Source organism: Phacochoerus africanus, chromosome 2 (genome assembly GCF_016906955.1).
Source record: "Phacochoerus africanus isolate WHEZ1 chromosome 2, ROS_Pafr_v1, whole genome shotgun sequence".
Taxonomy (NCBI): Eukaryota; Metazoa; Chordata; class Mammalia; order Artiodactyla; family Suidae; genus Phacochoerus; species Phacochoerus africanus.
In genome coordinates this window covers 242,702,974-242,727,252 of record NC_062545.1, presented here as the reverse complement: position 1 = coordinate 242,727,252, position 24,279 = coordinate 242,702,974, and the positions used below count along the sequence as shown (strand labels likewise).

Sequence of the window (24,279 nt, the reverse complement as noted above, 5' to 3'; positions counted from 1 at the left end):
TGGGAGGGGACTTGAAGCCCGGCCCCTCCCACACACCCTGGGCTCATGCATGTCCCACGGTAAGGACAGTGTTGTGGCTAGTGCTGAACTATTCAAGGGACCGTGGGCCCACATGCAATCAAAACACTGTCCACAAACAATCCGCTCCTCACCGGTCACCCTCTCATCCTCCTTGCTCTGACCACCAGGGGGTGCTGTTCTAGCAGCCAGAGAGATCCCAGGCCTCTTTGAGTCCTCTTGGAAGATGAAGGTGGGAGTGGCAAGTGTCCTGCACCAAGACAGTGTCAGGGACCCTTGGAACAAAACTCTTGGATGGCTTTCCCCAGCCAGGGACAGGGCTGGGGTTCAGCCCCTTCCTCTTTACTGTCTGAGCTGTGTACTTAATAAAAACAGGATCTCTTAGCCAGCTCTGCTGTTTCTGTTTGGCCTTCTGTCTGCCACAGAAGGGGTCTGGTGGGTCCAGGGAACAGGCGAGCTGTGCTTGGACTGAGTTCCGCCTCCTACACACTCCCCCCTCAGTCTAGAAGAGGTCCTCGCCCCTGCCCCCCCCCCCCCTGCCGCTTCTGCCCCTTCACTGCCCCTCGCTCTGGGATCCTAATCCACCCCCCCCCCCCCCGGAGAACGGCATGCACAATTCATAAACCACATCCACACCCGCAGCCGCAGCACTCAACCCTCTCATCCACCCGGGAGTCAGGGGCTGTGAACAGTCCCAGTGGACAGCGGAGGAATCCAAAGCTTGGAAATGCTGAGCAGCTTGCCAGGGCTGACAGCAAATAGGTAGCTGAGCAGGGCTTCCGTCCAAAGGGTCTGCTCTCGGCCAGCAGTCTTTCCACAGCTACACCCTGACTCCTTGCTGGTGGTATGACTTTATGGCATTATTATACAATTTTCTTTTCTATTCAGGACTGTATACTTTCTCTTAGAAACAGACTTGCCAAGGGAGTTCCCTTCGTGGCTCAGCAGTTAACGAACCAACTAGGATCCATGAGGATGCGGGTTCAATTCCTGGCCTCGCTCAGTGGGTTAAGCATCCTGCGTTGCTCTGAGCTGTGGTGTAGGTCGCAGACATAGCTCTGAGCCCTTGTTGCTGTGGCTGTGACTGTGGCTGGCAGCCGTAGCTCTGATTCGACCCTAGCCTGGGAACTTCCATGTCTCAGGTGCCGCCCTAAAAAAGCAAAACGGAAGGAAAAAAAAAAAAAGCTTTGCCAAGTTTAGTTGTTAAAATAACACTCATTTACTGATGATTGTAGTACAAAGAATAACAAACACGTTACATGTAAGTGTAACTTGGCCCCCATGCTGTGCAGCGGTGGGGGGGGGGGGGGAGAATAGATTTGGAGTCAACATTGGTTGGTAATTACAGCATAAAAAAAAAAATCTATTTCCATTTGAATTGTTATCCAGAACCTTGGATGGCTTTGTGAATAAGTAGGAAAGCAATGGAGTTAAAGCCACATTTGCTAAAGTAGACAGGTTTGAATAATTAGAACATGGTCTCTTGAAGTTGGATAGGAATTTTCTTAAGCTGAATATATTCAAATGTGTCTTATCATGTTGATACTAATCACCAGTATCTCCTACAGCAGAAAAAGAGTCTGGCTCTAACACATTGAATTACATATTCTCCATATATTTTCAGGTACCTGGGTTTCCACAGTAGTCCTCCCAGTTTTACTCAGTACTTTTATCTTCTATGCCCTTAAGGATAAATACACTTTTCACCTTCTTAAAAAAAAAAATACATAGTTTTTTTTTGTTTTTTGTTTTTTTTAGGGCCACACTTATGGCATATCGAAGTTCCCAGGCTAGGGGTCAAATTGGAGCTGCAGTTTCTGGCCTACACCACAGCCACAGCAATGCCAGATCCTTAACCCACTGAGCGAGGCCAGGGATTGAACCCATATCCTCATGAATACTAGTCTGATTCTTAATCCGCTGAGCCACAACGGGAACTCCAATACATAGGATTTTAGAAGATAAAAAATACAGAAGAACAAAAAGGAAAATAAAAAACACCTACAATCCTTCCCTCCAGAGGTAACCATTCATAGCATTTTGTTGTATATTATTCTAACACATACACACAGTGGTCTACATTGCTATATATAAACGAATATAAATAATATATTCAAATTTAGGGTCACAGCACACATATAGTTTTGAAACCTGCTTTTCTTGGGGAGAACACCATGAGGGTATCCCTGGGTCATTAAATCTTCTGTGTCACCAATACCAGAGCTGTACATATGAATGTGGGTAGTCTGGGCTGTTTTTGACCTTAAATACATAGATCTTGGTGCTCTGGTGTTGGCTGTAGCTTCAATTTGAATGGTTATCCCTCTGATGAAGGGCAAAAAATGCAGGCCAATCTCAGGCTAAGGGCTTATGTCAAGCTGCTGCCTGGGGGATCCCATCAAATCCTGGGCTTCTGCCAGGGCTCTTCTATGCAGCTGGACAGGGAACAAGAGTGCCAGACGGGAGCCAGGAGGCCAGTACTGCTCCCAGGGCCTGCCAGTGACCTCCTGAGTGCCAGTCCCTCTCTGGCCATCAGTTACTTTCCCACGTGTGCCAGCAGGAGTATAGATGGCATGATCCTCTGAAAGTCAGCGAGTCTATGGCTGAGGCCAGACAGGGTAGGGATTCTGGAGTCAGGCCTGGGCACTGGCACAGTCCCACCACCCACCAGCTGTGCGGTTGTGGGCAGGCCACTCACCTTGCTGAGCATCGGCGTCTCCACCTGTAAAACACTGGCTAACACTAGCGACTAGGAGACATGCTGCTGGGGTTGGAGATGAAGTATGTAAACACTCGGCACACAGTAGGTATTTGATAGGCAGCAACAACTAGCACAAGCTTTTCTGTGACACCTCAGGCCCTTCTGGAGCTATGGAGCCTGGGGGTTAAAAGTTCTAGTATCTGAGATTAAATGCCAGCTTTGCCACTCATGAGCCCTGGAGCCTGCACTGGATGACATAACCTCTCCATGGCTCGATTTCCCCATCTTATTTGTAGGATGAGGATGATTTATAGTTCCTTCCTCAAAGGGTTGAGGGGAAGGTTAAGTGAGATGCTGTGTATCACACACATCATCCGGTCATCACTCGACAAAACCCACAGTGGAGGAAGCGGCATCGGGGACTTGCCTTGCTCAGGGCTGCTGTGCGGGAAGGCACTCAGGTTGGTGGTCCCCTGAGTCCCCTCAGGTACAGCTTCACCGGACAGCTCTGCATCCTCAGACAGAGGGGATGGAGTTGGAGGCATGTTGATGGGTTCCACTTCTGCTTGTTCAGACTGAAGGGAAGAAAAATGAGACCCAAAGGGATTTACTATGGCTGGAAAGCAGAAAAAGACATTAGTGAGTATCACTGGAGAAAACAGTATCTCCACAAAAGCCAAAGAAACCCAGAAGAAGGCCTAGATTTTCCTTTTGAATTAACTGCACCATCACTGAACCTTCCAGGGCCTGAAAAAGGCACATGTTAGGGTAATTAAATTGTGTTCGGTTTAGAGCGAGACTCTGCTCCTCTCACCTAAAGTTCTCTGAGCACAGAGACCACATTCCTGTGACCCCTGCATCCTAGGCCAGCACAGAGGAGGTGCTTGGCAAAGATCTGTTAGAGGAGGGAAGGAGGGAGGGGGTGGGGGGGAGAGAGGAAGAGAAAAGGGAAGAAAGGAAGGAAGGAGGGGGGAGGGGAGGAGGGAGGAGGAAGGGAAGGAAGGAAGGGAAAGAGGGAGGGGAGGAAGGAGGGAGCAAGAGGGAGCTGTGCTCAGTAAGAGCTATGTACATGCAATCCCAGATGGGCACTGGTCATGTTCACCTATGAAAATAAAAGACGGGGATGGTTTCCCTTCTAGGAAACTTCAGATTCTGTGTAGCTTTCCAAAGCCATTCGATGTCTTAACCAACTTTGCCAACTAGGAAAAAAACAAACAAAACCCCCAACAGTTGGAAACAGAGCAGTTCAGAGATCTAGGCAGAAATCCTGATAAAGGGCAGCAAAGGTCATCCCCAGACTCAGGGATGGCCCTGCGGTCACAGCTCCTCTGACCCAGGGCTTGTCAGTGATCAAACATCTCATCACTTTCTGAGCTCAAGAGGCTGGGGCGAATGGAAGGATCCTGCTGACCAGTGTTGGATCTGTGGTGTGAGGAAGAAAGTAAGACACTAAGATTTCAGGGTACATTTCTTACTGTAGCCATTACTTACCTATCCTGACTAATAACACAGAAAGATCTTTCTTTCTTTCTTTCTTTTTTTGCATAAACAACAGAAATGTATTTTCTCACAGCTCTGGAGGCTGGGAAGTCCATGAGCAAGGTTAAGGAGGGTTTAGTCAGAAAGTTATTTTTTAATATCAGAATCTAGTATATATATGATGACTCTTTGGTCCATCAGAACAAGGAGGATTCTTATGGGCCCTATAACTTAGGATTTAATGGTTCAGATCTTATACTCGAACTCAGGTTAAATTCTAGCTCTCCACTTATTAGCTGTGTTATGCTGGGCATGTCACATAACCTCACTGAACCTCAGCATCCTTCCCTGTAAAATGAGGCCAATAATAACAATTTAAAGAGAATATAAAATGCATGGAGGTACACAAGGCCAGGTCCATAGTATGAACCCACAAATGGTAGCTGTCATCAACATCACTAGATGAGAATTTCTCTGGGTTTGGGTATTAAAAATGATTATCTTTTGGCCAATAGATTCATGAAAAGGTGCTCAACATCATTAATTATTAGAGAAATACAAGTCAAAACTACAATGAGGTATAACCTCATACCAGTCAGAATGGCCGTTAATAAGACTACAGACAACAAATGCTGGGGAGGCTGTGGAGAAAAAGGGAAAACTCCTATACTACTGGTGGGAATGTAAGTTGTTGCAGCCACTATGGAAAATAATACGGTGGTTCCTCAAAAAACTGAAAATAGGAGTTCCCGTTGTGGCTCAGCAGAAACGAATACAACTAGTATCCATGAGCATGCGGGTTCCATCCCTGGCCTCGCTCAGTGGGTCAGGGATCTGGCACTGCTGTGCGCTACAGTGTGGTTTGCAGATGTGGCTCAGATCCCACATTGCTGTGGCTGTGGTGTAGGCCAGCAGTTGTAGCCCTGATATGACCCCATAGCCTGCAAACTTCCATATGTCACGGGTGATGCCCTTAAAAAAAAAAAAAAAAACCAACAAAAATAGAATTGCCATATGATCCAGCAATCTTACTCCTGGGCATCTATCCGGAGAAAACTGTAATTCAAAAAGGTATATGCAGCACTCTTCACAACCGTTAAAACATGGAAACTATCTAAATGTCCACTGACAGATGAATAAAGATATGATACATATATACGATGAAGTACTACTCAGCCATAAAAAAGCAAAAATGCCATTTGCAGCAACATGGATGCAACTAGAGATTTTCATACTCAGGAAGTCAGAAAGAAAAAGACAAATACTATATGATATCATTTATATGAAGAATCTAAAATATGGCACAAATGAACCTACCTATAAAACAGAAATAAGACATAGAGAACAGACTTGTGGCTACCAAGCGACAGGCATGGTAAGGGAGGGATGGATTGAGAGTTTGAGGTTAGTAGATGCAAACTGATACAGAAGGCATGGATAAACAACAAGGTCCTACTGTCTAGCACAGAGAACTATATTCAGTATCCTAGGAAAAACCACAATGGAAAATAATAGAAAAAAGAACATATAAATGTGTACAACTGAGTCACTTTGTTGTACAGCAGAAATTAACATCGTAAATCAACTATACTTCAATAAAAAATAAATTTTAAAGTGATTATCTTTTGGCACATCTTCATTTGTTTTTTTTTTCCATAATTAATATGGAATATTTGGATTCTAAAATAAGATATAGTTTACTGTACTATAAAATCTCCAGGGTGGAGGCAGGGATGGAAGGCTTCAAAAAGCTGAGTCTTGAAGAATGAACAGGGAGCTCCTGTCGTGACTCAGTGGAAAGGAGTCTGACTAGTATCCATGAGGTTGCAGGTTCAGTCCCTGGCCTCGCTCAGTGGGTTGAGGATCTGGCATGGCTGTGGTATAGGCCAGCAGCTGTAGCTCTGATTAGACCCCTAATCTGGGAACCTCCATATGCCACAGGTGCGGCCCTAAAATAAGACAAAAAAAAAAAAGAACGAACAGAGTTTTAGAAAACAGGGAAAGAAGGGGGCATTGGGTGAGAAAGGACACAGAATTGCACTTGGCAAGGATTTGAGAGAAGCAGAGGGATGAAGTCTGGGGAGGCAGAGAGAGGAGGTGGCTGTTCCTGAGGTGAAAAATCTGCCCTTGAACTGGGGGCAACAGAGAGCATCCTTGGGTATTAGGCTGGGGGAGATGTGGGCAGGTTGTGTACTTAAGGGAGTTCTCCCTGGTGTCAATGAGAGAAGGGATTTAGGGAGTTGAGGTTTAAACCAGACCAGGGGGGTGCACTTAAGAAGCCCAGTAGGGCAGAAACCAGGACAGAGTGGTGGGAGGAGTGAGCAGGCACCCCCACCCCCACTCTCCCCAGGAGAGGCTGAGAAGAAGACCGGAGAAGAATTCCCCATTCCCCAGCTGCATGGTGGTCTAGCAGGGTGGCAAGGACTCCTGCCCCAGGCAGGTCCTCTCCTCTCCCTGCCAAGGAGCCACAGGGAAGCCACTTCATCATGGTTCCCTGATGGCACCAAAAAGCCTGTGTCTACCCTGGAGAAAGGCTGCTGGTGGCTGGAAGCTCAGTGACTTTATAAGGGACTTGGGATTCCAGGTGAGGCAGGTAGGGCAGGGGGAGGTGTACGAAACACAGGACAGTAAGGAAAGGGTGGGCTGAGCTTAGTAACTCAAAGTGGCAAACAAAGGTTGAGTTATATGAAGTCACTGACTCCAGTCTGTCAGCCAAGACCTTTATAGTGAGCTCCCGACAAGGCAGCCCTGAACCCTTGTCCAAGGTAGAGCTGGTGAGCTGCTACTCGGTGGTCAGGGTCAGGTGTCCCGCCTCCAACAAGCTATAGCTGCTTCCAAGGGTTAGTGTGAAAGGGAACCAGGGTGGCCTGTGACAAAATGGGGATGTCAAGTCTTCAGACCTTTTCATTGAAGTGTGGCGATCTGCTGGCCCCCTCTCTCCTTAGACACACATTTCCTGAGGGCCTACTGTGTGCCATGTCCCCAGCTGATCACTAGGATATGGAAATGAATAAATAAGAAGGGCATCTATCCTCAAATTGTTGGACTATTGGGAAGCCAGACCCAGACATAATTGTGACTGAATGTGACCCTTAGGACTGAGGAGATGAGATGAGAGCTAAGTGTGAGGAGGGGAGCTTGGCAGTGGCCTCTGATGAGGGGCTGCGACTGATCCCTGAAGGATGAGTGGGAATTGGCCAGGCAGAGAGGGGGCGGGTAAGGGCCCTCCTAGAAAACAGAATGCCAGATCAGGCATGGACCAGAGGGAAAGGGCTTGATGTTTGGGGGAATCGTGAGCACGTGGTGTGGCTGGGAGAGGACCTGGCTGCGGATCAGAATCCCCTGCAGAGATTTGTTTAAGTACAGATTTTCAGAGCTCACTCTGTATTGAATCTAAATGTCCAGGTACAGAGCCCGGGCCAGAGGCTTCTTTTTTAAAAGATCGTCCCTCAGCCCCTCAACACACACACACACACACACACACACACACACACACCACAAACACCTTTGTACACACAGAGATGGATACATGCATGGAGGAGGTTGATGCACAGCCAGGGCTGAGAACCATTAATTCGAACTCAGTGAAGTTAATTCTAACTTTCCAGATATGGAAAGGTGTGTCAGCAGACACTGACTTAGTAGGGGGAAGAAGAGGGGAGCAGGGACTCCTACCCTAAATGGGGAAGGAGGCGAGGAGGGACTGGCTTTTTAAGTCTCCGACGGCTCGAGCTGTCTGTGATTCAGTTCGCTGGTCATGGCTTGTGTCTTGGAGGATGGCAGGTTGCAAAGAGTGAGGACAGGGGAAGTGAGATTCATTCCAAGAGAGAAGCCAGACAGAGAGGGGAGGGGAATGTCTGAACCCAAGAGGGAAATTCCCCCGCCCTGGAAGGGGGGTGGCCGGGGAGGGGAGCCACGAGACCCTTCCAGGAGACGGTGAAAGGGGAAAGTCCCCAGATCAGGGGGTGATGTGACTGACAGCAGCCTGAGCCTTGGCTGGGGACTTGGCTCTGCAGCCTGAGCCTCCAGGCTGGGCAGCCCCAGGCAACGCTCTTCACTCCCACATACCTCATTGCCTCCTCTGGGGAATGAATGGAAAACATCGCCTCAAAATAGGTTACAGGCCTCCCTGACCAGCCCCACCTCTGTGACCATCTCAAGCTCTCAACCCCACCCCCTTTCCTGTCCTTCCCTCAGGCCTTCTTGGGGTATTAGCCTCTCAGCCTGAGTCAGCCTCACTCCTGGCTGTGAACTGGTGCACTGGAGGGCAGCATCAGGCTAGAAAGCCTGAGGGACCACAGCTCTGGGCCCTGCTGCCCTGTGCCCTGGATATGCCAATGGGGTGGCCAAGGACTGATGGGCACATAAGGTTGCAACACCACCCCCTGAGTCACCACCCAGGCAGGCTCCTTGGACTCTTGACTTTCTCCATCCTGGCTACCCCCAAATTGGCTGTGGTCTTGGGGATGCACCTCCGTGGCACCACCCAGGCCCGCAGCACAGGGTCATGGCCTGAACCATTGATGGGGCACGAGTGGACCTGCGTTCTAGCTTCAGCTCAGCCATGCACCCTAGGGCCCTCTCTGGGCCTCAGTTTGCCCATCTGTACAAAGGGCGGTTTTCCGTACACCTCTGAACAGAAAGAGGTAACTTTTAAGTCCCTCCCACACTAAGAGACTGGTCCTGTTCCACCCCATCCACACCTCTGTTGCTGGAGGTCTATAATTTATAGGCACTGCCTTATTTCCATCTCCATGCTTTCTTCTATCAGAGATGAACTTATAGACTGAGCTAGACCAGTCAAGGAAACTGCTGGGGCTTCTGTGTTCAGTGACTCAGACACTGCCGGCTGCTTTCATTAAAATAGGCTCCTTGGTGTCTCCATGGTCTGATTCAGTGCTTTCAAAACCACTTCCTTGTCTTGGCCACAGAGCACATTCCCAGGAGGGAGGAGGCCCATACCACTGGGACGATGGCTGCCTTTCCCTTGGGGCCAGAAGCCAGCTCCTGGGAGGACTATTCATCTGATGGGACTGGGGGCACCAACTGCCTTCTCACAGCCAGAGCCCCAAGCAAATGTGACAACAGCCACCATGCGGGTCCACTTCCTTTGTGCCAGGCACTGGGCTGAGACCTGTCCCTGCACTGCCTCGTCTAACCTCACAAGGACCCTACTCTGATTATTGCTTTATGGAAGAGTGGCTGAAGCTCAAAGAGGCTCAATCAGTCATCTAAGCTCACACAGCTGAGAGGTGAGAGTGGATAAAGTGCCTTTGAAGAGCCCTCTCCTGGTCAAAGCACCACAGCACGCCCAGGGTGGCACCCAGGTAACTGTGTTTCCTTGCACTGGGGAGTTTGCAAAAGGCCCCTTGTCCATACTTTCCTAATCTCCCAGGTGATTTGTGGAATGAAGTCACAGATCTGAGAATGGAGACATCAGACCAGGGCTCTGGGCAGACTCCCTACAAGCCAATCAAGACGACAGGGCACAGAACCCAGTGCTCACCGGGGCTTGAGTGTAGGTGACGGCTTCCACCATCTCAGCTACTCCGTCTGTCTCCTGCAGCCCGCTGGCCTCTCCTGATGCCTGTGTGGAGACAAAGCAGGCCAGAAAGAGGGGGAGCAGTTTATAAGCGGGGAGTCTCAGAAACGGACTCCTGTGGAGGAACGGTGTGCGTGTGAAAGAGAGGTGGAGATGGACAGAGACAGAGTGAGGGGCTGGAGAGAGCACACATCTTGGCTATTGTTTGGGTTTCCGTCCACACGCTACTGCTCACACAAACAGCTATAGTTAACGTCATCTCTCTAACACACCTACATGCGTTCTGTCCAGGTGCCCTTCAGTCTCTGTTAAAAGGCACTTCCAACCTTTGCATGGCTGTCCTGGGACTTTCTCACTGGGAACTGCTATATTCGAACACGTCCTCCCTCTGCAACCCCTAACCTTCACAACTGCCCTCCTAATGGCAGCTAAGATGCTGCTGCACCGTGATTGTGTCACTTACTCGTGGACCCTTGGGTGGTGTGTACTTGTTCTGTGTTAACAGCAATGCAAAGATGAAGGAATAAACACATCCAGGGCTTCCCATCTCTCAGCATCATGGGAACGCAGACTGGGATCACGGCCTCAAGGAGAGCAAATATTCTCACAGAGCCAAGTTCCACCTCAGCGGGGCTTTTCAAACATGCGGGCTGCATTTTTCATAAATGCATGCAAGCAACTTATGCTTAGCTTTGGGGCTGATGCCACCCAAAGAGGGGCAGAAGCTTCAGGAATTTTCCCTGCTCTGCTTGCCTCTGACTTTTCTACGTCATGACATGACTTCTACCCGGAACATTTTTGCTCCTTCACCTGGCTGACACTTGCTGGTCACCGGTCAGGCAGCAACTCCTCCCTGACCGGCTTCCTGTTCCTCCTCCTCACTTTCCTGCCCCTGCCCCATCTATGGAGTTTGGGGCTGAGGACCAATTGCATTCGGCTCTATCACTGCATAGGGGGTGTAAGTGTGTGTGAGCATCTTGAGGATATTCGAGATAGTTCCCATTTCATCCCTTTAACTCCAGGATCGCCCCAGGTCTGTCACCTTATAGGTGCTCAGTCCATCCCAGAGGAAGGGAGGGAAGAAGGGGGAGGGCAGGAGGAAGGCAGAGAGGGAGGGGGGAGGCAGGGGGAAGAGGACTCATCATTTATTCCCCTGCCCGCCTCCCAGCTGCGGAACTGATTCATTTGCCGAACATAAAAGCTAAATTTGGTTTAGCTTTCATAAGCGTTTACACCCAGAATGTCTTAGAGTTTTAACTTTGATTTTTGAGTCCTGACTCCCTTTCTTGGCAGGACGTCTGGAAACCAGGCCATTGACTGGAACAGGCACGGAAGAACCTAATACCTTAGAAGAAACACAACTCCCCACCCCCAATGCACACATACCAAAGACATGGTTGAAGCTCTTTGAAATAATAATAAAGCCAAAAAGCCCAAAATAGGAATTGAGGCAGTGCTTGCCAAGATGAGAGATTTCAGAGACTCTATGACTCTTGGAGATGAAGAACTATCTGGGTGCCCGGCCCTTCTCTGGCTGCTAGGGCTGCGGTGCCCACTGTGGAGGTGATGGGGAGAAGTGGCGGCTCACCGAGGATTCTTCAGCTTCACACAGCTCCTCAGGAGTCCTGGGGTCAGGGTGGACGGTGAGCTGCTGTATGGAGCCCTGGGGAGAAGCAGAGGGGTCAGAAGCCCCATCTACAGCTCGAGCACCAGCAGGAAACACAACTGCTTTTGTCCCGGAGAAGAACCAGCCAAAGGACAGGTGTGACCAGGAAACCAAGCCACTTCCAAGCCCGCTCCCACTTAGGGAGACTATTCTTGGGCTGATGGAATATGAGCCCCACTAACAAGAGTGGTCCTTGGAGAGCATGGTATTCAAAGCGTAGACTAACAGCAGCCTCCTAACTGGTCCCCAGGTGCCCAGCTTGTCAGTGGAGAGCCCCAAAGCGCACACCTCCCCTCCCCCAGGAAATGTCTCTCCCCCACGACTCAAAGCTTCCCAGGGGGACTTGTCCCCAGAGGTGCAGTCAAACAGCCTTCCTGCCTTCCCAGTGAATCTCTCCCCTCCCCATATCTGACACTTTGCTCTCTGCAACGATCCCCAAGTGAGAGTTTAAAAATTGGTCAACGGATTTTAACTTCTTAAAATCCATCTTCCACTGTACTGCAGATAAACCCGACCTCCAGCCCGGAGTCCCGTCTTGAATCGGTTGGGAAGGTACCAGTAAGAACCCGTGCTGTCTAAATGAATAACTATAGTAACTTAGGGATTGGCTTAGTTATAAAAACCCATTCTGTCAGGAAAATCAGTTTCCCAGAATCTTTTTTCAGGGTACATTGTCCAAAAGGAGAGAGAGAAACTACCTCACACTCTGGCATCCCAACTATTCCACCTTTGCAGAAATTACTCATGTACAACCACTACTTTTTCCAAAGATAAAAATCCTTGAAGGATGTAACACAGCTTACTCTTTTCATCCTGCCTTAGAACATACAAAGTGCTTTCCCACACTGACTGGAGAACCCTGTGGCCTGGGTTTTCTTATCCCCACTTACAGAGAAGAAAACACGGAGAGGATCGGAGGATACAAGTTCTGTCCCAAACCATCAGGCTAAACTGAAGACTCAGGGCTGGAATCTAGGCTTTGTGTTCTGGGCCTGGCTGTCTTCCCACCATACATGCATGTCTCTTTAAGGACATGGGAATAAAATAATACCAGGAATGTCTGCTTATGTGCATGCACAGTGTGCAGCGAGCACACCCCCGCCCTGCCCTGGATCTGCAGGCCTTGGACTCACGGTGAATCTCTCCAGCCCCGTGGCTCCTGCGTTGCCCACGAAGATTCCTGCGCTGGGTTCGAAGGCCAAGGCCTGGGAGGACCTCGGGAAGGAGACGTGGCCTTGCTCCTCACACTCCACAAGGAGGGATGCTTCCTCACCCTGGACCACCACGGCAAAGCGGTTCCACCTGTGGGTCATCACGGGCACCGGGAAGGAGGCAGCCTCATGGGACACCTGGGAGCCGGGCTCCGTGTAGTAGAGGATGACCTGCTGCCGGCCATCCTCCACCGCCGAGAGCCGCAGGCCCAGGTAGATGACCTTCTGGAAGGCGTCTGTGATAGCAAAGAGCACGCCGCCTCGGGAGCTGCTGGGCTTCACCGTCACGCTGATGGCAAAGTCCCTGAAGAAGGTGGATGGGATGAGGGTCCTGGCTGGGCGCCCGACATTGGCACCAGGCCCAAAGCTGTAGGCTGGGAAGCCACCATAGCCGGTGACAAAGGACACGGATGAGGGCAGCGGCACACCGATGAGCTCTGTGAGGTCTAGGTGGCCCTGGGAAGCCAATTCTGCAGGGAGGGAGAGAGGCCACGCATCACACATACATTCTACTGTTCTTGCAAGTGAGGAAGAAATGAAAAGTCACAGATGCAATGGGATCCTTCAGGAACCTCACTGTAGTATCTTAATTACTGTTTTTCAAAGCCTTTGGACAACGCCCCACAATCAGGAATGCATTTACATTGCAACCCAATACGCACACTTAAGACAAATGAATATCTGTAACCCAAAACAGATGTTTCATAAAACCTTATTTACTTTTAATACTCACCAGGCACTCTGATATTTTCCTTTCTGGTTAATAATTCTTTTTCTCTTTTATTTTATGAAAAACATGCTGGAAACAACCCACGAAACGGATTTCATTCCCCACAAACAAGTCATGATCAGCAGTTTGGAAAACATGTAAGAATATTCCTAAAATATCCCTACCATGTTCTCCCATCAGCTTGGGGATTTTTTCCCCCCATTTCTTTCTTTAAAAGTGGATAGGTTTGTTTCGTTTTATTAAGAATGAGGCCTACTGGTTACGTGCCTCAGGGGGCGGGGGATAAAATGAAGTGTTCCAACGCCGCAGGACAACTGACATTTGTGTCATTACCCTCTGTCACTGTCAGCCCATGATCATCACCATTCACGTGCCCTGAGCTCCCACTCTGCCCCACAGACATTGGCTCCTTTACTCCTCACAACAGCTCTATGAGCACAGCTCCTACTATCCCCTTCCTGCTTTAGAGAAAACCTAGAAAAGGTAAGAAATTTGCCCAAAGTCGGTCCATCCGGAGTCCAGATCATCTGGCCCCAGAGGCTGTGCTCTCCGCCACCCCTTGGGGGAGAAATAACAGGGCTCCCTTATGGTGGCCTGGAAAGGACTCACGAGCCTTGGTCCCCCCTGGGAGAAGGCCATAGGCTGCCTTGCAGTGATGCACACCCACATGCACCTGCGGTGATGAGATAGGAAGGCAGGTCCCAGTGACAGGTGGACAGGAGCTCTGCAGGCAAAGCAATGCTTACAAAGCGGATTTTGAAAAAGAAATGTCTGAAGAAAGGAATATAAAATATTCATTTCATTTAATATGTTTATATTGACTATAGGTGGAAATGATAATTAGGGGAAATACTGGGTTAAATAAAATATATTATTGACTTAAAAAAAATAACATGAGGAATAGGCATGTGTCCACCACTCCACTTAAGAAAGAAAATATTGGAGTTCCTGTTGTGGTGCAGTGGAAACGAATCTGACTGGGAACCATAAGGTTGCAGGTTCGATCCCTGGCCTCATTCAGTGGGTTAAGGATCCAGCGTTGCTGTGAGCTGTGGTGTGGGTCACAGATGCAGCTCGGATCTGGCGTTGCTGGGTCTGTTGTGTAGGGTGGCAGCTATAGCTCCAATTCGACCCCTAGCCTGGGAACCTCCATATGCTGTGGATGCAGCCCTATAAAGACCAAAAGAAAAAGAAAAGAAAAGAAAAGAAAGAAAGAAAATATCAACTCAGCCGAAGCTCTCAGGAATTCTCTGACGCCATCTGCCTGCCCACACCCCAGAGGCAGCCACTCTGGGGGCATCTGGTGTTTATCATCGCTGTGCTTTTGTGTGTTTACTACATGATTATCTGTCTCTAAGGGAACGCAGCACTGCCATGCCTGGCTCCTAACCCCATATAAATGTTGGCAAGCTGCATGTATTCCGGTACTTTTTTCCCATTAACATTGCATTTTTGAGATTTTTACTCCTGTCGAGACGTGTGGTTCCAGGTCTCCTATTTTCACAGCAGGACTCTATGTATAAATAAGCCACTATGGATTAGTCTACTTTTCTGCTGATGGAAAGTGAGGTTTCCATCACTATTACAACCACTACTGCTGTGGACTTTCTTAGACACACCTCCTTATACTTACCTGTCCAGGTAATTCCACCACTTAGGATAGAATTATTGGATGAGGTACATGCATCAGCAACTTCACTGAGTGTGGCTGAACTGTTCTCTTAAGCAACTGTGCCATTTTTTTGAAAATGAGATATAACTGACATATAATGATGTGTAAGTTTAAGGTGTACAAAGTGTTGATCTAATACACAAAATTACAATGATTACCATCCTAGCATTAGTTAACACCTACATCACATCATATAATTATCATTTATCTTTTGATGCAATCGTCATCTCAGTTATCATTAAGATGCAATTGTGCTGGAGTTCCCACTGTGGCACAGTGGGTTAAGGATCTGGTATTGTCTCTACAGTGGCTCTGGTCACTGCTGAGGCATGGGTTCAATATCTAGCCAAGGAATTTCACAAGTGCAGCCAAAAAAAAAAAAAAGATGCATGCAACTATGCCATTTTTACATGCCTACCAGAAGCATGTTCTTGCCAACATTCAGCAGAGGTAGAAAGATGAGATTTGGGAGTGGTCCATGGGGCTTTGCATCTATAAGTGATGATATTTCCTAAACTGGGTCATATCCAAAAGAAGTATTACTTCTACTGTGCTTTCTAAAAAAAGTCATGGAAAACATTTCACAACAGTTTAATGAAAACGATCATCCCACTCTCAACAAAAGGGCAAATCCCGTCCTGTTGAGGCAGTGCTGAGAAGGCTTCTCTGGCCGTCCCCACTCTCAGGGTCCGTGGCAGCCTGCGCACCTGGCCTGAGAGGCTCGGGGGTCTAGAGCCAGCCACACTCTGACTCCCAGCACACCTGATGCCTCCCCCCACTGCCTCGTCCCCACTCCCTCCATCAGATGCTTTCCCCTCTAACACCCACCCCACCTCATTCTGCCAGAATAACCTCTCTCATCCTTCAGCCCCACCTCCCCTCCCCTGAAACCCTTCCTGATCTACAGCCATCCTCCTCCTCTTCCTCCATCCATCCATCCATCCATCCGTCCTCCTCCGAGTGCTGCTTTAGGACCCCTCCATACATACTGGGGTCTTCCATCCCCACCTTCAACATACTACAGGTCACTATTGGGTCATGTGTCTCCCTCCCCATGAGGACACAGGCCACACCACTCACCTGTGTGTTCACCAGCTCAGGGCTGATGAATGAATGAAAAAATGAACAAACAAATGAAGTCTAACCTTCACGGTTTACAGAAAGAAAACAAAAGTGAGGTTAAAGGAGAGAAGGGGGTTGCTGGCTACATACAGATCTGATTCTCAATCCAATGTTGTTCCTGCCCAGTTTGCAACTTGCAAGAATTAAAAACAAAATTAAACAAAACATAAAGTATGACAAACCCCAGAAGGCAAATTTAAAAATTGATAAATTTGGTTAAATTTAACCACACAGAAACTTTTCAAGTTCTGCATAGCAAAAATAAATCCCCACAGTGTCAAACAAAATCCCAAACTGGACAACAATATTTGCTACATATATCACAGACAGCAAATGAATGACCCTAATCTACAAAGCAAATGAACAGGCGAGAGGCCAATAATCCAATAGAAAAATAGGCAAAGAATAGGAAATTCTTTCCACAGTAAAAGAAAAAAAAAAAAGGCCCTGAAACATATGAAAAGATACTCAACCTCACTCATAACAAGAGAAATACAAGATAAGCATACAAAGACCTACCATTTTCCCTATCTGACTGGCAAAGATCAGAATGCTGGAAATGTTGAGCCTGAGTTTGAGGAAACACGCTGTCAAATGCATTGCTAGTGGGACTGTAAATTGGCATAACATCTGTGGGAGGGGGACTTAGACAATATTTATCAAAATTAAAAGTGCTACACCAGCCAGAATGGCCATCATCAAAAAGTCCACAAACAGTAAGTGCTGGAGAGGGTGTGGAGAAAAAGGAACCCTAGTACACTGTTGGTGGGATTGTAAGTTGGTGCAACCACTCTGGAAAACAGTATGGAGATTCTTCAGAAAACTAAAAATAGAATTACCATTTGATCCAGCAATCCCACTCCTGGGCGTCTATCCAGAGAAAACCATGACTCGCAAAGACACATGGACTCCAATGTTCATTGCAGCACTATTTTCAATAGCCAAGACCTGGAAACAACCTAAATGTCCATTGACAGAGGAGTGGATCAAGAAGAGGTGGTACATATACACAATGGAATATTACTCAGCCATTAAAAGGTGCGAAACACCAGCATTTATAGCAACATGGATGGACCTAGAAATTATCATGCTGAGTGACGTCAGTCAGACAATGAGACATCAACATCAAATGCTTTCACTGACATGTGGAATCTGAAAAAAGGACAGAATGAACTTCTTTGCAGAACAGATACTGACTCACAGACTTTGAAAAACTTACGGTTTCCAAAGGAGACAGTTTGGAGGATGGGGAGATGTGCTTGGGTTGTGGGATGGAAATCCTGTGAAACTGGATTGTGATGATCATTATACAACTACAGATGTGATAAATTCATTGAGTAATAAAATAAATAAATAAAAATTAAAAGTGCACATGTACTCTTTGACCTAGCAGTTATACCTCTATGAATTTTTAAAACAGATAAATTTACATATGTGACATATAAATCCCTGACAAGAACACCCATTGTGGCAATGTTTAAAATGTATCTAAGACACAACTTAACCAATCCATCGTGGAATTCTTGCGGAATTGTTAAATAAATAGTAACTTTTGATCTATCTATGCGATGAAATGCAATGCAGCCTTTAAAAAGGTATCACAACAACAACAACAACAAAAGGAGTTCCCATCATGGCGCAGTGGTTAACGAATCCAACGAGGAACCATGAGGTTGCAGGTTCGGTCCCTACCCTTGCTCAGTGGGTTAACAATCCGGCGTTGCCATGAGCTGTGGTCTAGGTTGCAGACACAGCTCGGATTCTGAGTTGCTGTGGCTCTGGCGTAGGCCGGGGGCTACAGCTCCAATTAGACCCCTAGCCTGGGAACCTCCATATGCCGTGGGGAGCTGCCCTAGAAATAGCTAAAAGACAAAAAATAAAAAAAAATAAAATAAAATAAAAAGGTATCATTTCTAGAAGTTCCTGTTGTGGCACAATGGGAATGAAACTGACTAGAATCCATGAGGATGTGGGTTTGATCCCTGGCCTCACTCAGTGGCTTAAGGATGCGGTATTGCCATGAGTTGTGGTGGTTGCAGACACGGCTCGGATCCAGCATTGCTATGGCTGTGGGGTAGGCCAGCAGCTACAGCTCTGATTGGACCCCTAGCCCTGGAACTTTCATATGCTGTCAGTATGGCCCTAAAAAGCAAAAAATAAAAAAAAATTTTTAAGTATAATTCCCTAGGTACTAATATGAAACAAGACGTATTAACTAGAATCAAACAGATAAGAAAAACAAGATGCAGAATAGAATTGCTATCAATTGTAAAAGCATATATTAATACGTACTGAATACATAAATATATAAAATACATTTTAATATATATATACTAGACAATTTTTAGAAGGATCCACAAGAAAACTAGGACCAGAGACTGTCTCCAGGGCAGGGAGATAGTGGCTGCAGAACAGGAAATGTTCTTCTCACTGGACACTCTTCAGTACTTTTTGTATTTTAGCCCAAGAGTATGGTGTGAAAAATAAAGAACTTTACCTATTTTTAAAGACATTAACTCCTTCCATCCCCTTTTAGAAAGTATAAAACCTTTTCTTCAGGCTTTTCCTCACTCAAATACAGACCACTTTTGTTTGGAAAGAATAAAAAGAGTGAAAAGAAAAGACAGGGAAATAAAAGCAAGCACCCCACCGAGATTTCTTTTCTCCCCTCCACAGTTTAAAGATAAAAAACAAAACCAAACCATGAGGACCCTGCTGATAGCTTTGCTTTCTCCTCCATCTAATCCAGTGAAAGCTTTTCCTTCAGGAGGGGAGGCCCCTTGGGGCACAACACTCCAGGTTTGCAGAATGTGTGGTGCCACAGGGAGCAAATGACCCGGGGCCTCTCATCCAGCAGCTTGTTTCTATGTGGTATCCCAGGGGTCAAGGGACAGGTGGGGTTTCAGGGGACTGAAGGGCAGGAGCTGAGAGGCTCCTACCTGGAAACCTGCTTAAACAGCCCAGTGCTGCTGTGACCAGGTAAAGCCAAGGCATCCACATGGCCATTCCAGGAATTCTCAGTTCCAGGAGGATTTTTGCTTTGGGGAAAAAAAAAAAAAAATCACCAACCTTATTTTCTTTTTTTTTTTTGTCTTTAGTTGTTGTTGTTGTTGCTATTTCTTGGGCCGCACCCGCGGCATATGGAGGTTCCCAAGGCTAGGGGTCCAATCGGAGCTGTAGCCACCAGCCTACGCCACAGCCACAGCAACGCGGGATCCGAGCCGCGTCTGCAACCTACACCACGGCTCACGGCAACGCCGGATCGTCAACCCACTGAGCAAGGGCAGGGACCGAACCCGCAACCTCATGGTTCCTAGTCGGATTTGTTAACCACTGCGCCACAACGGGAACTCCCAACCTTATTTTCTAGACAGAGATGGATGGTCAAGGAGAGAATGCCATGACCAGAAGACACAGCCAGGAAGCAGCAGATGGAGCAGTGAAGCAAGGATAGCTGGGGTGGGGGGTAATTGGCCTTGGGGTGACTTGGAATGACAGGTGACCTGGAACTGGTGGTCTTCCCACAACCCCTGGACTACCCCGGTCCCACCGGGCACAGGCAGTTGGTTGGCCAGCTGGAGAGTGGACAAAAGAGGCAGCCTGCAGAGGAGAGCTGCCTTGTGTTGGACAGAGCTGGGTTCTGATTCAGTCTTGGCCATTTAAGAAAGTGGGTAGTTTTGGGGTGGATAACTTACCAGTGCCGTGGGGATGTCCACCCATCTCACACGTGGGGACTACATGAGATGATGGGTGGAAAATATAAGTGCTCAGAGTTCCCATTGTGACTCAGCAGGTTAAGAACCTGACTAGGATCCATGAGGATGCAGGTTCGATCTGCTCATGGGTTAAGGATATGGAGTTGCTGCAAGCTTTGGTGTAAGTTGCAGATGTGGCTTGGATCTGGTGCTGCTGTGGCTTTGGCGTTGGCTGGCAACTGCAGCTCCAATTTGACCCCTACCCTGGGAACTTCCATATGCCATGGGTGTGGCCCTAAAAAGACCAAAAAAAAAAAAAAAAAAGAAAAAAGAAAAGAAAAGAAAGTACAAGTGCTCAACAAATGGTAGCAGTTGGTCTTCTGTTTGATTCCAAGATATAGAAAACACCAAAGTCTGCAAAGAAATCCCTTCCTAATCCTCCCTGCCCCTGGCCACCCCAGCCTCTGCTGCGAGGGACCAAATCACAGGCCTTGCTCCCACTGGCTAGACCACAGGGGGAGCCAAGCCACAATCTAGAGGAAGCCCAAGTCAGCCTAGCCACGCTCTCAGCAACTACCCCCTCCCTCCACACACACTGTCCCAGCGCATCATATGGTGTGGCAGGGAGCGACCCCTGGCCTGGAGTGACCCATGCTCAGGGCTGCACCGGGGCCTGCTGGCTCATTTCCCCTTGGCCTCTGGCAGGAGGGCCACCTGCTCAGGCGGCCACCAGGGAGGGGAGAGAAGCCAGGGAGCCAAGACAAACAGGCCCAGCAACTTGGTCCCTGGGCTTGTCCTGGGATGGCTCTGTGCTGGGTGGGAAGGGGGGTGTGGAGATCACAGCTGGTGGGAAGACATCCCACCATTCTGGAGGGGCCAGGGTTGATGGGGAGCTGATCATGGAACTGTCTGGCCTCAGGAACCTCAGGGCCCTTTGTGGGAGAAGGCCACACTTCTCCACAGAAACTACCTACCTCACGGGACATCCGACCTCAATCCTCATCTCTCACTTCATTCATGCATAGGGATAGCTTCCTTTCTAATGGAGGTTCTCTAACTCACTTTTACAATTCAAGAATTTGATAACATTTATAAAGCCCCCACATCATGCCTTGTGTGCAGCTGGGGATGTGGAGCTGAACGTAGAATGCAGGCTTTTAAGGGGTCTCCGTTAGTATGATCTAGGGGTCTCCATTAGTAGTCATCTGTTCATGCTACACACAAGCTCCAGAGCCTTTGATGGTGCCCAAGTGCCCTCAGGATCAAGTTGAAATTCCACTCAAGACCCTGTCTGCTTCATCTTGTCATTCTCTCCCTTTCCCTGGCTCTGTCTTTGCTCCTGCTGTTCCTTCCATTGGTAACATCCTTCTCTACTTCTCACAGTCGAATCTTTCCAAGCTCACTCAGAAAGACCCTGGAGCCCTACTCCCACTCTATACACAGAGCTGCAGGTATGACCCCCTTCTTCAAATACCCACATCAGGGCTTGGCACAGAGCAGGCACTCGGCACTGTGGCCTGAGGAAAGGAGAGAGGTGGATGCAACTGGGCTTCACTTTCCTCAAGTCTTTGATTTGGGCTCTTGAGCACAACTCAGGGGTAGCCCTTCCTGAGGGCACAGGGAGGAGGAATCAGACAGCTTTAGAGATGGGCGAGGCAGAGGAAAATCTGAACAGTCACCAAATGGCACAACTTTCCTCCCAGGGGTCCAAAATCAGTTTCCATAGAAACCAGGGCAGAATCCTAGCAATGAAGAAATAAACAGGGCAGGGTTCAGAGTTTTCTTCCAGACAGATGACAGCGACCAGGCTAGAGAAGGTAAAGAAGCAGAACCTTGTCCTCTCCTCCTCTCAGCCACAGACTCACAACAGCTGACATCTCTCCTTCCCATCCAAGTCTCAATTTCTCCTTCTGTGTAATGGGCTGGTTCAGCACTTTCATCTTTGGGGTCCTGAGGCAGTGCCTGGGGCTAGCCTGGGTTATGGGACATTGACTCCTTAGGGAAGAGTATCTGGCTTTGCAAAGCTCCATCTCACAGATGATTGTCTGGGATCTGAGCCCGGTGCTTGCATTTGTTAGCATTTAAAGCCCGAAGGGGCTAAGGAGCATTCCTCTGGCTCTAGGTCAAAGAAGGCTGCAAAGAAGCCAGACAGGGAGTTCTGAGGACACTCCAGGAACGTGCGCAGCAGCGGCTCCTGGCGGCCACACAGAGTACTGTGTCTATGAAAACTAAGGAAGGCTTCTGGGGCTGCAGCTGCCAGGGACCCACCTGTGTGTCTATCTGGGGAAACTGGGAGAATGGGGGTCCTAACAAAAGAATCAGAGTCATGTCTGGAAGGGACCCAAGAGAGCAGATCTGAGATCACCTGGGAAACTGTAGACAAGCCAGGACAAGGACCCAGGTGCCTCCCTCCCATCCTCTGCCCTTTTCCTGCACTGGTTGCCACCTGGGGGAGTAAAAGGTGTCTCCTCCCCACATTCCATTCCTCCTGCATCTATAAAGACAACAGAACACATTAGCCAGTGTGAATGGGGACTCAGTGACACTTCAAAGCTGGTTAATGTCCTCCCACTGGGTCAGGGCTGGGGGTCTAGATAACCCCATGTTGCTGCAGCCAGGAGGCTAAATATGTAGGTAAAAAGGGGGTGACTGCCCTAGGGACATCACCTGGGCCCCTCTGTCCTGGATTTCCCTGAATTCAACCCCTGGGGAGAGAGGAGGTTCCCAATAGCTCCTTCGCTGCCTGTAGCAGACACTGGGGACCTCAGAGACCCCGTGTCCCTTCCCTCATGGTTTCTCAGGCCATCCTGTCTGGGAGAGGGACATTCTTTCATCTTCTCAGGACTGTTCTTCCCCTTCCCTCTGGACACCCTACAGGGAGGTGGCCTTGAGGACTCTGGGTGTATCTAAATCAGACCTCCCGGCCTGTGGCCTCCCTTCCTCACACCTCCCCAGAGAGGCAGGAAGCTGGGAGTTCACCAAGCCACAAACTCTATGTAGAGAGTGCAGCTCACCATCTGGAAAGGAGTTTCCTCTGCCGCATCCCCCTTCCAAGTCCATCTGGTTTCCGCTTGGGCATCTCCCCTCCCAGGGAACTCATTCCCACCCCCCATGGCAACCCTGACCACTGCAGGGCAATTCTAAGTGTTCTCCCTCTTGGTGAGCTGAGGCATGTGCCCCTGAGGCCCCCGCCTGCCGGGCTGGACCTAACTCTGCCCTCTGGACCATACACAAGTCGGCCTGGACTTTCACACCATGGCCCCTCAGATGTTGCACGGATGATGGACGGGGCCCGGCCTGGGAGGCAGACTCTACACCAACACAGCGTATGATCTTGAGCAGGCCCCTCCCTCTGAGCCTCAGGTTCCTGGTCTGTGAAATGAGAGCTTTGCATCAGATGGTTTCCAAAGGGCCTTGCCAGGTCCAAATGTCTCCAATGCTGCATCCTCCTGGTCTCCCATCTGTTTTCTAGTTTCTCTAACCACCCTTAACTGCCGGTTCCTTCAGGCCTGGAAGGAATGACTCCAACAGGGACCAGGACAAATCTAGCTTCCCCCCACCCCCCGCCCCCAGACATCCTTGCCTTTGGATAGCAAGGCCTGGCCGGAGGTGGGAAGCACTGTGCCCAGGAAAATGTCACAGCTCTGCCTGTAAGGAAACATTGCCCCACCCAGGCTGAGTCCCCAGAGGCGCCTGGCTCTACCTGACTCCCTTCCCAAGGAAAATGAAACCGCAAGAGAATTCACGTACAGAATTCCTGCTGCAGGGGCTTCATTCACGCACACATTTGCAACCAGCAAAGGTGCAAGAGGTTCTTAGAAAAACCTACCACCCAATGCATTTCTTAGAAAAAGAACTGTTTCCCTGCCAGGGAAAAAATCCTGGATCAACTTAGAAGGGAGACCTGGGCTTGCCAACAATCAAAGACCTCATTTTTCTGAATTACAGAAGAGCATTTTTCTACATGTAAACTTAGAACGCCTCTTTCCCTTTTCCGGTTTTCATATATAGTGCAGGAATTTTCCTGCTCAATGAAGTTACTGTGTGAGCACCCTCTCTCTCTCTCTCTCTCTCTCTCTTTCGTAGGCCTCTGGCCTTTACTGAAAAAAGGATGGTTTTGAAGGGGCCTGGAGGTGGTCAAAGTTCTGGCAAGGTGTGGGCCCTGCAAGTTGGTTGCCTGATCCGGCAGCTGGAAGGAGCTGGGCGCAGCTGGGAAGAGCTGGGTGCAGCTGGGAGTCCCAGCAGGAAGAAGTGTGTACCCACCAGGACCCTCTCCAGCTTCTCAAGCATCCTTTCACCTGTTCCTTCCACCAGAGCGGAGGCAAAGCAGTGATCATTCTTGCCTTTGGCAGTGGAGGGCATCAAGCCCTAGAGAGAGGAAGTAACTCACCTGAAATGCCAGTGCAGGAGCTGGTCTAGGATAGCCCCCTGCCTCCCAGGCTT

The 24,279-nt window shown here is 48.8% G+C and overlaps 1 protein-coding gene across 2 annotated transcripts in view; it reads right to left on the bottom strand.

Moving 5' to 3' along the window:
- The window catches only part of COL15A1 (collagen type XV alpha 1 chain), a 111,448-nt gene that overhangs the window by 60,984 nt on the left and 26,185 nt on the right, over positions 1 to 24,279 (bottom strand). For both annotated transcript variants that reach the window (XM_047768024.1, XM_047768023.1), the window contains exons 4-7: positions 12,540 to 13,087; positions 11,329 to 11,403; positions 9,705 to 9,785; positions 3,147 to 3,294 (exon numbers count right to left, since the gene is read on the bottom strand). In XM_047768024.1, coding sequence (XP_047623980.1) covers positions 3,147 to 3,294; positions 9,705 to 9,785; positions 11,329 to 11,403; positions 12,540 to 13,087 — 852 coding nt within the window. The remainder of the gene's footprint in view (positions 1 to 3,146; positions 3,295 to 9,704; positions 9,786 to 11,328; positions 11,404 to 12,539; positions 13,088 to 24,279) is intronic.